Source organism: Taudactylus pleione, unplaced genomic scaffold, assembly GCF_031769625.1.
Source record: "Taudactylus pleione unplaced genomic scaffold, aTauple2 ptg001990l, whole genome shotgun sequence".
Lineage (NCBI taxonomy): Eukaryota > Metazoa > Chordata > Amphibia > Anura > Myobatrachidae > Taudactylus > Taudactylus pleione.
In genome coordinates, this window is record NW_028286386.1 from 8,950,408 (window position 1) to 8,966,228 (window position 15,821).

The 15,821-nt window shown below is 44.1% G+C and overlaps 1 protein-coding gene across 1 annotated transcript in view; it reads left to right on the top strand.

Moving 5' to 3' along the window:
- Positions 1–15,821, top strand: part of SCYL2 (SCY1 like pseudokinase 2) — an 83,154-nt gene that overhangs the window by 49,728 nt on the left and 17,605 nt on the right. The window contains exons 13-14 of the mRNA XM_088465545.1: positions 5,601–5,719; positions 7,688–7,788. Coding sequence (XP_088321671.1) covers positions 5,601–5,719; positions 7,688–7,788 — 220 coding nt within the window. The remainder of the gene's footprint in view (positions 1–5,600; positions 5,720–7,687; positions 7,789–15,821) is intronic.

The following is a 15,821-nucleotide window of genomic DNA, read 5'->3' on the forward strand; positions in this document are numbered from 1 at the left end:
TAGGACAATGGGTCGGCTCTGCGCACTGGATCTTTGTAGGTGGTTCTGGTAGTGCTGCAGTAAGATACAGGTCGCCCTGACCTGGGGGTATAGTATAGGTAAAAAATAACAATAAGGTTTATTCACTGCGCACTTCCCTTGGTGGATTGGTATATGTCATTATACAGGAAACTAATGTGTAAGATGCTGGATGTCTCTATACCTGCGCTACTCAGACATGACTATGAGACGTTATCTGGAAAGCCTTTAATGTAATATCAATTTACATCAATAACATAAATGTTGTATTTATAGAACACCAGTGGGTCCTATGTGATAAGTGCAGTTCTTATACAGTGTAAGCAAATGGTCAATGTTACAGTCACTGGAATGCTGATTGTGCTGTGACACGTAGCCTAGTGTCTTAGCGTATAATCAGTGTCGTGGGTAGGGGGGGTTGCTTCAACACCTGCGAAGTGTTAAGGTCTCTTCCTGCATGCAATAATTTTTTTTTTTAATTCAATAATTTTTTATTGAAATTTTTTAACATACATACAAAACAAAAACAGAATATACAGCACTTAAGCAGGATTAAATATGGAAAATAAATATAGCATACAGTGAGTAAGTGTGTAATATTGCACATAATAGTATATTATGGTATAGAATAGGGGTGTGCACCGGCCACTTTTCGTGTTTTGTGTTTTTGTTTTGGATCTGGAACTTTCTTCGTGTTTTGGATCTGGATTGGTTTTGCCAAAACCACCCTTCCGTGTTTTAGGTTCTGGGTTTTGGATCTGTATTTTTTTTTAAAAAAGCATAAAAACAGCTAAAATCACAGAATTTGTGTGTTTTTCTGCTCCTATGCTATTATTAACCTCAATAACCTTAATTTCCACTCATTTTCAGTCTATTCTGAACACCTCACACCTCACAATAGTGTTTTTATATCCATAAGGTTGCACCAAGGTAGCTGGATGACTATGCTAAGAGATACGAGTGGGCGGCACAAACACGTGGTCCATCTAGGAGTGACACTGCAGTGGCAGACAGGATGGCAGTTTGAAAAACTAGGCCCCAAACAGTACATAATTCAAAGAAAAAAAAGAGGTGCAAGATGGAATTGTCCTCCCACCCACCCTTATGTTGTATAAACAGGACATGCACACTTTAACAAACCAAACATTTCAGCGCCAGGGTCTGCCACACGACTGTGGCTGAAATGATTGGTTCGTTTGGGCCCCCACAAAACAAGCTGGCAATTAATCTGTCCCTGCACAAACTGGCTCTACGGAGGCAAGATGTCGTCCTCATCCTCCGATTCCTCACCCTCTTCAGTGTTGTGTACATCCTCATCCTCACAGAGTATTAATTCGTCCCCGCTGGAATCCACAACCACAGGTCCCTCTGTACGTTCTGGAGGCTGGTCTCCCTGGAAGAGTTGATAATTCATTTTATGAACATCATCTTCTCCACATTTTGTGGAAGCAACCTCCTACGCCTTTTGCTGACAAGGTTCCCGGCTGCACTAAACACTCTTTCGGAGTACACACTGGAGGGGGGGCAACTCAGGTAAAATAGAGCCAGTTTGTACAGGGACCTCCAAATTGCTTCTTTTTCCTGCCAGTACAGGTGCGGACTGTCTGACATGCCTACTTGGATGCTGTCACCGATGTAATCCTTTAACAGAAAGACGCACGCTTGTCGCTGCTGCTTTAAGGATGCAGGTGCGGCTACAGCCCACACATTTCACAAAGACAGAAAAAAAAAGAAGAATTTTTTAATTGTTTGTGGAGCGCACTTTGAGGGTTACACCACCCTTTAACAGACAGACGCACGCTTGTCGCTGCTGCTTTGAGGATGCAGGTGGAATCTAGACGGGATTTGGAACCGGGGACACACTACCTCCATCAATTGTCTAAATCCCACTGCACTAATGGCAGATACCGGACCCACGTTTAACACCAACATAGCAGTCAAGGCCTCAGTTATACATTTTGCTTCAAGATGACTGATGTCGTACTTCATCCTCATCGCTAGGGACTGTTGGAGGGTCAATTGTTTAGTAAAAGTGGTGGTGTTCCTACTTCCTGATGATGAACAACTCCCAGCAGCAGCAACAGCACTAGGAGGAAGTGGTTCTTGATCTTTCCCTATTTTATTTTTATCAGAGAAAGTTTGGTCCTCCATTTATGTTATATTGATATATACGTGCGGCTAAAGCGCACACAAACACAGAAAATATTTTTTTATTTTTGCTGGAGAGTAGTGCACTTTGTGGGTTACAGCCGGCTCTTTACTTATGGGACACAGGCGCACGCTTGGCGCTGCTCCTTTGTTGATGCACGTGCAGCCACAGTGCACACAATTCACAAACACAGAAAATATTTTTTTTTTTGGTTTGGACTGGAGTGTACTTTGGGGGTTACAGCACCCTTTAACGGTCAAGCCAGCCGGCCCTTTACTTATGACACAGGCGCACGCTTGGCACTACTTTGTTGATGCACGTGCGGCTACTGCGCACACAATTCACAAACACAGAAAATATTTTGTTATTTGGTTTAGAGTGTACTTTGGGGGTTACAGCACCCTTTAACGGTCAAGCCAGCCGGCCCTTTACTTCTTTGTTGATGCACGTGCGGCTACTGCGCACACAATTCACAAACACAGAAAAAATATTATTTTTTTAGCACGTGGGGGGAGCACCCCTGATGGACAGAGCACCCCCTGGACAACACTACAGCACCCCTTTAGGACTGGGACACTGCACAGGACTTTGGAGTGGACACAGCCCCTATGGAGAACTGACTGCACAACACAGTCCAGCCAGCCCCTATGGACTTTGAAGTAGTGGACACAGCCCCTATTAACAACAGCAGCACAGCACAGCACAGCCAGCCCCTATGGACTTTGAAGTAGTGCGCAGCACAGCACAGCACAACACTACTCTGCACTACACTACACTACACAGCCCAGCCAGCCCTAACTCCCACCCTCCCTCTTCACTGTCCACAGCCGAGTGAGAAAATGGCGCCGACGCGGGTACCTTATATAGGATCCAAAACCCGCGAGACCCAGAAGGCGGGATGATGACGTTTTGCCTCGATTTCAGATCCGAGTCAGGCGGGAAAAGTCGAGCCTGACTCGGATCGGGGGGGCTCGGGGGGGTTCGGATTTCAGAAATCCGAACCCGCTCACCCCTAGTATAGAATAACAGGATATATGGAATACTCCTTATCATATATGTTTAGAACAAAAGGGACTTGAAGGCGTCATTCGAGCACATAAATCCGGAGATAAGAGAAATACAGTATTTAAAATAAAGTGATACATACAACCTACCGCAACTAGCTTAAACATAAAATTGCATATCAAAATACCGAGTAAGATCAAAATAATAAAACATCCACATCTACCCAAATATCAAAATAAAACCTATATCCCTAAAAAATAAAAATAATTATTAAAACAACCCCTTCCTGGACCCCCCACCCTGTATAACCTAACCCCAACTCAGGCATACTTGGATCCCTAAATACCCCCCAAACACACTAAGCCACACTAACTACCTACCCCCCCCCCCTCTCTCCATCCGGAAATACAGGATAACAGAAACCCATGTATCTGATGAGAGCAATAAACTAATGACCCTAAAATAGGTTCTGCCCAGCTCTCCCACATTTTAAAGAAATGGTGTTTCTTCCATATAAAATACGTAGCATTATACTTCTATATATGAAAAACAAATTTAGCAGAGTAATTAAGTAATTCAAACAACTGGATAAATAATAATACACAAAAATAAAATATCCAAAGACCTTAGAGCAAAATATTAGGTTTTAAAATATTAATCTTAATCTGGCCAGGCCTCTTGTAGGATTATATAAATAGTCCCGTCCCCATCTCCCCAAGAACACACTATGGAGCATGGAAGCAATAAATACTGCAAACTTTCTGCCAGCAGAGAGTAGATAAAAAGTGTCATAGAGTACTGCAAGGTTAAGTCCTGGAACTTTAACTTGTCTGTTGGAAGTGAAGAACAGATCTCTGTAAAAACCAAATTTGAAACATCCATAAGCCGAGAGAGCATCGGAATCAGAGGTAAACACAGACCTCGGACAGGATATATCCAAATGTTGCACTGTTGCAGGAGACATACGGACAGCAGCTGCAGAACTCACAGACACGATCATCACATCCTCAAGCTTGGTAAGCAGCCTCACAGTAAAGGCATTAATAGCCTGGATAATTTGCTGCATAGAACTAGCCATCTTTGAGGTACGTAGCCACCGGTGTAGTAGTCTCAGCAAGACATGATAACCTGAGCAGCAGCCAGGAGGGAAATCAGTGGCATGGTGATGGTGGCTAGTACACCACCAGAGCTTACCAGCACATAGCCACAAGGAGGTCAACAGCTGAGGAGGTACAGTATCAGACAGCAGGTATAAAGGAGAAATCCTCAGATGACCGCTGAAGTCAGGAACAACAGGGTAGATCAGCCGCAGCAGCAGAGATGTTGGTGCGCAGGGAGACTCGCAGCCACCGCCCAAGAAGACAGGATGGCTGACGTCCGCTTCCAATACTCCCCAACCGATACAGACAAGAGCTGGCAGGAGACACACACCGGATCCCGCAGGACACAGTCAGGCACCAGGATAGAGTCCACAGGTAAGTATAATAACAGGAGTCAGTCCAGGGAGCTGGAGAGTTGTAGGTGCACTTCTTCGTCCTGGTGCTGGGGACCTTAGGGATGATCGGGTTTCTGTGGCTCAAATGGCTGTCTTCTCCTACCATGGGACACCTCCTCCGGTGTGCCTTTTTCCGGTTTTCCATGGAGTTGTCCGTCTGGGGAGGTGCCTGGCTCTGGAGGTCGTAGCTCCCTTGGGCCCGCTGCGAGTCTCCTTCCTCCAGCCTGAGCGCTGCTGCCACCCGACCTGCTTCTGTTTACTTCCGGGTCTCGTTCACTTGCCTGTGGCTGCCAGGAGGTCGTGTTAACGTGACCGCGGCTGCTCGCTATCCGTGCCTGTTTTGCTGGGTGTAATTGTTGGGGATTAGGGATGTGGGGGGTCGTTACCAACACCGTTTCGGCTGTTCAGCCTACCTCTGGGGATGTAAGGTTTACTTTCTTGCAGTTTCAAGTGTTTTTTGTCCATTTTAGGTTGTTTGTTTTTGCCATGTATAGAGAGAAAAAATCTAATGCTATTTTCAGAAAGTTTTTTGGTACAAAAAAACAACAACAACCGTATAATGTATAATGTGTGTGGGTAATCTATAAATAATTACTGATGTTGGAATGAGACCAGCCTAAAAATTGCCAAAATAGGCTCAGCAGTGAAGGGGTTAAGTGAAAGCTGTTTGATATGTGGTTTATTAGAGCGCTGATGTAATGAAATATGGAGTACGTAGGCCATTATAAGTTTTTGTTGCATCATACTTTCAGCTTTTTATAATTTTTTTTTTTTAGTAATAATAATTCTAAGCAAATATGTTTATTATCTACATAAGTGCCAAGAATCTCTTTTTATGGAGAGAGAGCTATTTCTAATATAGAGATCTTCTGGTTAAATACAAGATTCATCGCTAATGAAAATATATAACCCATATGTCTTGTATTCCTGTAGGTATATACAAATGTACTTTTACACATAAGAAACTTGGTGTTACCAAAGAGCAGCTGGCTGGAAAAGTGTTGCCTCATTTAATTCCTCTCAGTATCGACAATAACCTCAATCTTAACCAGGTGAGTTTGGTATAGACAGCAAGTTGAGGTGGTTAGGGAGTAGTGCAAGTAACATGGCACCTCTCTGCTAGTACAGTGTAACCATTTATTTCTCAGGTGCTTTATATGGTATGTTTCTGCATTAACAGTATGGTATGGATTGTGGAGTCCTGGTTTCTGAACATCCATGAAGGATGTTAGTTGCCTGTGTCATTTACAGGTGTGTCCACTTACATCTTACTTCCTTTCGCGTTAAACAGCCCTTCTAGTTGCGCCATGCCGTGGTGTGACACTGTAGCACCCAGCTTCTTTTCGTGCGACTTATTTCCTTATAGTGTCTTATTTGCAAAGTGATGCGAATAGGACGCACAAGCAGCTTCTGCTGATTAAAATGTTATGTGGCATGCCTATATTATGTGTGTGACTACGGTTATATCTGCATGCCAAATGCTATGTGTCACAGGCACTGACACTGTGACGTAGCATTTCGCATGCAGATACAGACACAGTCGCACACAGAATATAGGCGTGCTGCATATCATTTTAATCAGCAGAAGCTTCTTTGTGCGTGCTATTCGCATTGCTTTGCGAATAAGATTCATTTGAATGTAAACAGTCGCCCGAAAATACGATTGATGCTACTGAGTCGCGCGGAGCTCATGCGTAATGTTTAACGCGATTTGTAGTGTGCGTTGGTAAGATGTTTGTGGACACATCTGTCTGACCAGCCTTTCACAGTCTGCAATTTGCAGTAACTCTTAAATTGGCTAGGCATTAAAATGGATGATTTCCCTAAACACATAATTGTAGTGTAACAAATTCTAGTTTAAACATTATTACAGATTAGTAGTTATTTTTGTTGCTGTTTACATGCATTGTTCCCTGGTGTGCCCGAGTCTGAACTATTTTGTGTGGTGGGAATCCCCTCTTCTGTACCGTTATTCCCTGACTTATTGTGTTTGAGTTCTGGTGCTAAAGATTTTCTTCTTTTTTTATTTTTTTTATTTCGCTAATGTTTTGAATAAGTTCTGTAGGAGAATGAGTCTGGGCTTAAAATGATACAAAAAGTGTAGTAAATGAGTAGATTAAAAATAACCAGAAAACAATATTACAAGGGATTTCATTTAAAGCAACAGTTTGTCAGTGCTCCTTTTGTAAGTCAGGTATACTAATCATATCCTCATGTCCGTCGTCTCTCCACAAGAAATAATCTATAAAGAAGCTTAGACTTGGCCGAAATAAACTTAGAAATGCACAGTGCGCATATAATAAAGCATGTTGTCATCATTATAAATGTATAGTCACTGCTTGAATATGCCTTTGCAGACTTTTGGCTTGGGTTGCTGATCGTGCCTCCTTTAAAAACATACGACACTGGTCTACTGTTTATATTTATTTTATGCAACTGACACATTGTGTTTGTTATGCTGCTTAATGTTTCTGAATAATTGATTTATATGTATTACCATGCTGTTAATAATAATAATAATGTGTTGTACCAGTTTATCCTGCCCTATGCATCACTGCTGAATCTTTATAAAATGTTGTATTCATATTCTTCCTTTCTTGTGCATAAGATAAATTATTAGTATTATATAAAAATTATAAGACCACAAGTTGAAGCGTGTCTTGTTATTTTGGTATGCTTATAACTATCTCGTAAGTGTCTTCAAATAAACAAGTTATTTGTTCAGACATTTTCTATGTTTTTTAATAGCTTAGTTTTTCTACCACTGTGTTTATAATGAATACATTTCTCATTGCGACATGGTAATTCTAGGCTTGTTTATATGTATTTGTAACTATATGTTAGGGTGCTGCCCCACAATGCTAAAGTAGATGATGAATCTGTGCACTTTACTGTTTTTAAGTAAAGAATTGGCTGCATTCATTTGGTTTATTTTGCTAATTCATAATGAGTTTATTTGCAAGATCACTATGAATATAAAAATGTTTTCTGACTTTTTTTGTATTGTTGTTCTCATGCAGTTTAATGCTTTCATGTCTGTGATTAAAGATATGATGAACAAATTAGAGACTGAGCATAAGACTAAGCTTGAACAGCTTCATATGATGCAAGAGCAGCAGAAGTAAGTGATCTGTTTGTGCTGTGAGCTTGTATGACTGCCCTTCTGTGCTGCTGTAGTGGGGCTTCCATGCTTTTTATTCATTTTCTGACATACGTGTGCTGTGAGCTTGTATGACTGCCCTTCTGTGCTGCTGTAGTGGGGCTTCCATGCTTTTTATTCATTTTCTGACATACGTGTGCTGTGAGCTTGTATGACTGCCCTTCTGTGCTGCTGTAGTGGGGCTTCCATGCTTTTTATTCATTTTCTGACATACGTGTGCTGTGAGCTTGTATGACTGCCCTTCTGTGCTGCTGTAGTGGGGCTTCCATGCTTTTTATTCATTTTCTGACATACGTGTGCTGTGAGCTTGTATGACTGCCCTTCTGTGCTGCTGTAGTGGGGCTTCCATGCTTTTTATTCATTTTCTGACATACGTGTGCTGTGAGCTTGTATGACTGCCCTTCTGTGCTGCTGTAGTGGGGCTTCCATGCTTTTTATTCATTTTCTGACATACGTGTGCTGTGAGCTTGTATGACTGCCCTTCTGTGCTGCTGTAGTGGGGCTTCCATGCTTTTTATTCATTTTCTGACATACGTGTGCTGTGAGCTTGTATGACTGCCCTTCTGTGCTGCTGTAGTGGGGCTTCCATGCTTTTTATTCATTTTCTGACATACGTGTGCTGTGAGCTTGTATGACTGCCCTTCTGTGCTGCTGTAGTGGGGCTTCCATGCTTTTTATTCATTTTCTGACATACGTGTGCTGTGAGCTTGTATGACTGCCCTTCTGTGCTGCTGTAGTGGGGCTTCCATGCTTTTTATTCATTTTCTGACATACGTGTGCTGTGAGCTTGTATGACTGCCCTTCTGTGCTGCTGTAGTGGGGCTTCCATGCTTTTTATTCATTTTCTGACATACGTGTGCTGTGAGCTTGTATGACTGCCCTTCTGTGCTGCTGTAGTGGGGCTTCCATGCTTTTTATTCATTTTCTGACATACGTGTGCTGTGAGCTTGTATGACTGCCCTTCTGTGCTGCTGTAGTGGGGCTTCCATGCTTTTTATTCATTTTCTGACATACGTGTGCTGTGAGCTTGTATGACTGCCCTTCTGTGCTGCTGTAGTGGGGCTTCCATGCTTTTTATTCATTTTCTGACATACGTGTGCTGTGAGCTTGTATGACTGCCCTTCTGTGCTGCTGTAGTGGGGCTTCCATGCTTTTTATTCATTTTCTGACATACGTGTGCTGTGAGCTTGTATGACTGCCCTTCTGTGCTGCTGTAGTGGGGCTTCCATGCTTTTTATTCATTTTCTGACATACGTGTGCTGTGAGCTTGTATGACTGCCCTTCTGTGCTGCTGTAGTGGGGCTTCCATGCTTTTTATTCATTTTCTGACATACGTGTGCTGTGAGCTTGTATGACTGCCCTTCTGTGCTGCTGTAGTGGGGCTTCCATGCTTTTTATTCATTTTCTGACATACGTGTGCTGTGAGCTTGTATGACTGCCCTTCTGTGCTGCTGTAGTGGGGCTTCCATGCTTTTTATTCATTTTCTGACATACGTGTGCTGTGAGCTTGTATGACTGCCCTTCTGTGCTGCTGTAGTGGGGCTTCCATGCTTTTTATTCATTTTCTGACATACGTGTGCTGTGAGCTTGTATGACTGCCCTTCTGTGCTGCTGTAGTGGGGCTTCCATGCTTTTTATTCATTTTCTGACATACGTGTGCTGTGAGCTTGTATGACTGCCCTTCTGTGCTGCTGTAGTGGGGCTTCCATGCTTTTTATTCATTTTCTGACATACGTGTGCTGTGAGCTTGTATGACTGCCCTTCTGTGCTGCTGTAGTGGGGCTTCCATGCTTTTTATTCATTTTCTGACATACGTGTGCTGTGAGCTTGTATGACTGCCCTTCTGTGCTGCTGTAGTGGGGCTTCCATGCTTTTTATTCATTTTCTGACATACGTGTGCTGTGAGCTTGTATGACTGCCCTTCTGTGCTGCTGTAGTGGGGCTTCCATGCTTTTTATTCATTTTCTGACATACGTGTGCTGTGAGCTTGTATGACTGCCCTTCTGTGCTGCTGTAGTGGGGCTTCCATGCTTTTTATTCATTTTCTGACATACGTGTGCTGTGAGCTTGTATGACTGCCCTTCTGTGCTGCTGTAGTGGGGCTTCCATGCTTTTTATTCATTTTCTGACATACGTGTGCTGTGAGCTTGTATGACTGCCCTTCTGTGCTGCTGTAGTGGGGCTTCCATGCTTTTTATTCATTTTCTGACATACGTGTGCTGTGAGCTTGTATGACTGCCCTTCTGTGCTGCTGTAGTGGGGCTTCCATGCTTTTTATTCATTTTCTGACATACGTGTGCTGTGAGCTTGTATGACTGCCCTTCTGTGCTGCTGTAGTGGGGCTTCCATGCTTTTTATTCATTTTCTGACATACGTGTGCTGTGAGCTTGTATGACTGCCCTTCTGTGCTGCTGTAGTGGGGCTTCCATGCTTTTTATTCATTTTCTGACATACGTGTGCTGTGAGCTTGTATGACTGCCCTTCTGTGCTGCTGTAGTGGGGCTTCCATGCTTTTTATTCATTTTCTGACATACGTGTGCTGTGAGCTTGTATGACTGCCCTTCTGTGCTGCTGTAGTGGGGCTTCCATGCTTTTTATTCATTTTCTGACATACGTGTGCTGTGAGCTTGTATGACTGCCCTTCTGTGCTGCTGTAGTGGGGCTTCCATGCTTTTTATTCATTTTCTGACATACGTGTGCTGTGAGCTTGTATGACTGCCCTTCTGTGCTGCTGTAGTGGGGCTTCCATGCTTTTTATTCATTTTCTGACATACGTGTGCTGTGAGCTTGTATGACTGCCCTTCTGTGCTGCTGTAGTGGGGCTTCCATGCTTTTTATTCATTTTCTGACATACGTGTGCTGTGAGCTTGTATGACTGCCCTTCTGTGCTGCTGTAGTGGGGCTTCCATGCTTTTTATTCATTTTCTGACATACGTGTGCTGTGAGCTTGTATGACTGCCCTTCTGTGCTGCTGTAGTGGGGCTTCCATGCTTTTTATTCATTTTCTGACATACGTGTGCTGTGAGCTTGTATGACTGCCCTTCTGTGCTGCTGTAGTGGGGCTTCCATGCTTTTTATTCATTTTCTGACATACGTGTGCTGTGAGCTTGTATGACTGCCCTTCTGTGCTGCTGTAGTGGGGCTTCCATGCTTTTTATTCATTTTCTGACATACGTGTGCTGTGAGCTTGTATGACTGCCCTTCTGTGCTGCTGTAGTGGGGCTTCCATGCTTTTTATTCATTTTCTGACATACGTGTGCTGTGAGCTTGTATGACTGCCCTTCTGTGCTGCTGTAGTGGGGCTTCCATGCTTTTTATTCATTTTCTGACATACGTGTGCTGTGAGCTTGTATGACTGCCCTTCTGTGCTGCTGTAGTGGGGCTTCCATGCTTTTTATTCATTTTCTGACATACGTGTGCTGTGAGCTTGTATGACTGCCCTTCTGTGCTGCTGTAGTGGGGCTTCCATGCTTTTTATTCATTTTCTGACATACGTGTGCTGTGAGCTTGTATGACTGCCCTTCTGTGCTGCTGTAGTGGGGCTTCCATGCTTTTTATTCATTTTCTGACATACGTGTGCTGTGAGCTTGTATGACTGCCCTTCTGTGCTGCTGTAGTGGGGCTTCCATGCTTTTTATTCATTTTCTGACATACGTGTGCTGTGAGCTTGTATGACTGCCCTTCTGTGCTGCTGTAGTGGGGCTTCCATGCTTTTTATTCATTTTCTGACATACGTGTGCTGTGAGCTTGTATGACTGCCCTTCTGTGCTGCTGTAGTGGGGCTTCCATGCTTTTTATGGATTGTATGACATACGTGTGCTGTGAGCTTGTATGACTGCCCTTCTGTGCTGCTGTAGTGGGGCTTCCATGCTTTTTATTCATTTTCTGACATACGTGTGCTGTGAGCTTGTATGACTGCCCTTCTGTGCTGCTGTAGTGGGGCTTCCATGCTTTTTATTCATTTTCTGACATACGTGTGCTGTGAGCTTGTATGACTGCCCTTCTGTGCTGCTGTAGTGGGGCTTCCATGCTTTTTATTCATTTTCTGACATACGTGTGCTGTGAGCTTGTATGACTGCCCTTCTGTGCTGCTGTAGTGGGGCTTCCATGCTTTTTATGGATTGTATGACATACGTGTGCTGTGAGCTTGTATGACTGCCCTTCTGTGCTGCTGTAGTGGGGCTTCCATGCTTTTTATTCATTTTCTGACATACGTGTGCTGTGAGCTTGTATGACTGCCCTTCTGTGCTGCTGTAGTGGGGCTTCCATGCTTTTTATGCATTTTCTGACATACGTGTGCTGTGAGCTTGTATGACTGCCCTTCTGTGCTGCTGTAGTGGGGCTTCCATGCTTTTTATTCATTTTCTGACATACGTGTGCTGTGAGCTTGTATGACTGCCCTTCTGTGCTGCTGTAGTGGGGCTTCCATGCTTTTTATTCATTTTCTGACATACGTGTGCTGTGAGCTTGTATGACTGCCCTTCTGTGCTGCTGTAGTGGGGCTTCCATGCTTTTTATTCATTTTCTGACATACGTGTGCTGTGAGCTTGTATGACTGCCCTTCTGTGCTGCTGTAGTGGGGCTTCCATGCTTTTTATTCATTTTCTGACATACGTGTGCTGTGAGCTTGTATGACTGCCCTTCTGTGCTGCTGTAGTGGGGCTTCCATGCTTTTTATTCATTTTCTGACATACGTGTGCTGTGAGCTTGTATGACTGCCCTTCTGTGCTGCTGTAGTGGGGCTTCCATGCTTTTTATTCATTTTCTGACATACGTGTGCTGTGAGCTTGTATGACTGCCCTTCTGTGCTGCTGTAGTGGGGCTTCCATGCTTTTTATTCATTTTCTGACATACGTGTGCTGTGAGCTTGTATGACTGCCCTTCTGTGCTGCTGTAGTGGGGGCTTCCATGCTTTTTATTCATTTTCTGACATACGTGTGCTGTGAGCTTGTATGACTGCCCTTCTGTGCTGCTGTAGTGGGGCTTCCATGCTTTTTATTCATTTTCTGACATACGTGTGCTGTGAGCTTGTATGACTGCCCTTCTGTGCTGCTGTAGTGGGGCTTCCATGCTTTTTATTCATTTTCTGACATACGTGTGCTGTGAGCTTGTATGACTGCCCTTCTGTGCTGCTGTAGTGGGGCTTCCATGCTTTTTATTCATTTTCTGACATACGTGTGCTGTGAGCTTGTATGACTGCCCTTCTGTGCTGCTGTAGTGGGGCTTCCATGCTTTTTATTCATTTTCTGACATACGTGTGCTGTGAGCTTGTATGACTGCCCTTCTGTGCTGCTGTAGTGGGGCTTCCATGCTTTTTATTCATTTTCTGACATACGTGTGCTGTGAGCTTGTATGACTGCCCTTCTGTGCTGCTGTAGTGGGGCTTCCATGCTTTTTATTCATTTTCTGACATACGTGTGCTGTGAGCTTGTATGACTGCCCTTCTGTGCTGCTGTAGTGGGGCTTCCATGCTTTTTATTCATTTTCTGACATACGTGTGCTGTGAGCTTGTATGACTGCCCTTCTGTGCTGCTGTAGTGGGGCTTCCATGCTTTTTATTCATTTTCTGACATACGTGTGCTGTGAGCTTGTATGACTGCCCTTCTGTGCTGCTGTAGTGGGGCTTCCATGCTTTTTATTCATTTTCTGACATACGTGTGCTGTGAGCTTGTATGACTGCCCTTCTGTGCTGCTGTAGTGGGGCTTCCATGCTTTTTATTCATTTTCTGACATACGTGTGCTGTGAGCTTGTATGACTGCCCTTCTGTGCTGCTGTAGTGGGGCTTCCATGCTTTTTATTCATTTTCTGACATACGTGTGCTGTGAGCTTGTATGACTGCCCTTCTGTGCTGCTGTAGTGGGGCTTCCATGCTTTTTATTCATTTTCTGACATACGTGTGCTGTGAGCTTGTATGACTGCCCTTCTGTGCTGCTGTAGTGGGGCTTCCATGCTTTTTATTCATTTTCTGACATACGTGTGCTGTGAGCTTGTATGACTGCCCTTCTGTGCTGCTGTAGTGGGGCTTCCATGCTTTTTATTCATTTTCTGACATACGTGTGCTGTGAGCTTGTATGACTGCCCTTCTGTGCTGCTGTAGTGGGGCTTCCATGCTTTTTATTCATTTTCTGACATACGTGTGCTGTGAGCTTGTATGACTGCCCTTCTGTGCTGCTGTAGTGGGGCTTCCATGCTTTTTATTCATTTTCTGACATACGTGTGCTGTGAGCTTGTATGACTGCCCTTCTGTGCTGCTGTAGTGGGGCTTCCATGCTTTTTATTCATTTTCTGACATACGTGTGCTGTGAGCTTGTATGACTGCCCTTCTGTGCTGCTGTAGTGGGGCTTCCATGCTTTTTATTCATTTTCTGACATACGTGTGCTGTGAGCTTGTATGACTGCCCTTCTGTGCTGCTGTAGTGGGGCTTCCATGCTTTTTATTCATTTTCTGACATACGTGTGCTGTGAGCTTGTATGACTGCCCTTCTGTGCTGCTGTAGTGGGGCTTCCATGCTTTTTATTCATTTTCTGACATACGTGTGCTGTGAGCTTGTATGACTGCCCTTCTGTGCTGCTGTAGTGGGGCTTCCATGCTTTTTATTCATTTTCTGACATACGTGTGCTGTGAGCTTGTATGACTGCCCTTCTGTGCTGCTGTAGTGGGGCTTCCATGCTTTTTATTCATTTTCTGACATACGTGTGCTGTGAGCTTGTATGACTGCCCTTCTGTGCTGCTGTAGTGGGGCTTCCATGCTTTTTATTCATTTTCTGACATACGTGTGCTGTGAGCTTGTATGACTGCCCTTCTGTGCTGCTGTAGTGGGGCTTCCATGCTTTTTATTCATTTTCTGACATACGTGTGCTGTGAGCTTGTATGACTGCCCTTCTGTGCTGCTGTAGTGGGGCTTCCATGCTTTTTATTCATTTTCTGACATACGTGTGCTGTGAGCTTGTATGACTGCCCTTCTGTGCTGCTGTAGTGGGGCTTCCATGCTTTTTATTCATTTTCTGACATACGTGTGCTGTGAGCTTGTATGACTGCCCTTCTGTGCTGCTGTAGTGGGGCTTCCATGCTTTTTATTCATTTTCTGACATACGTGTGCTGTGAGCTTGTATGACTGCCCTTCTGTGCTGCTGTAGTGGGGCTTCCATGCTTTTTATTCATTTTCTGACATACGTGTGCTGTGAGCTTGTATGACTGCCCTTCTGTGCTGCTGTAGTGGGGCTTCCATGCTTTTTATTCATTTTCTGACATACGTGTGCTGTGAGCTTGTATGACTGCCCTTCTGTGCTGCTGTAGTGGGGCTTCCATGCTTTTTATTCATTTTCTGACATACGTGTGCTGTGAGCTTGTATGACTGCCCTTCTGTGCTGCTGTAGTGGGGCTTCCATGCTTTTTATTCATTTTCTGACATACGTGTGCTGTGAGCTTGTATGACTGCCCTTCTGTGCTGCTGTAGTGGGGCTTCCATGCTTTTTATTCATTTTCTGACATACGTGTGCTGTGAGCTTGTATGACTGCCCTTCTGTGCTGCTGTAGTGGGGCTTCCATGCTTTTTATTCATTTTCTGACATACGTGTGCTGTGAGCTTGTATGACTGCCCTTCTGTGCTGCTGTAGTGGGGCTTCCATGCTTTTTATTCATTTTCTGACATACGTGTGCTGTGAGCTTGTATGACTGCCCTTCTGTGCTGCTGTAGTGGGGCTTCCATGCTTTTTATTCATTTTCTGACATACGTGTGCTGTGAGCTTGTATGACTGCCCTTCTGTGCTGCTGTAGTGGGGCTTCCATGCTTTTTATTCATTTTCTGACATACGTGTGCTGTGAGCTTGTATGACTGCCCTTCTGTGCTGCTGTAGTGGGGCTTCCATGCTTTTTATTCATTTTCTGACATACGTGTGCTGTGAGCTTGTATGACTGCCCTTCTGTGCTGCTGTAGTGGGGCTTCCATGCTTTTTATTCATTTTCTGACATACGTGTGCTGTGAGCTTGTAT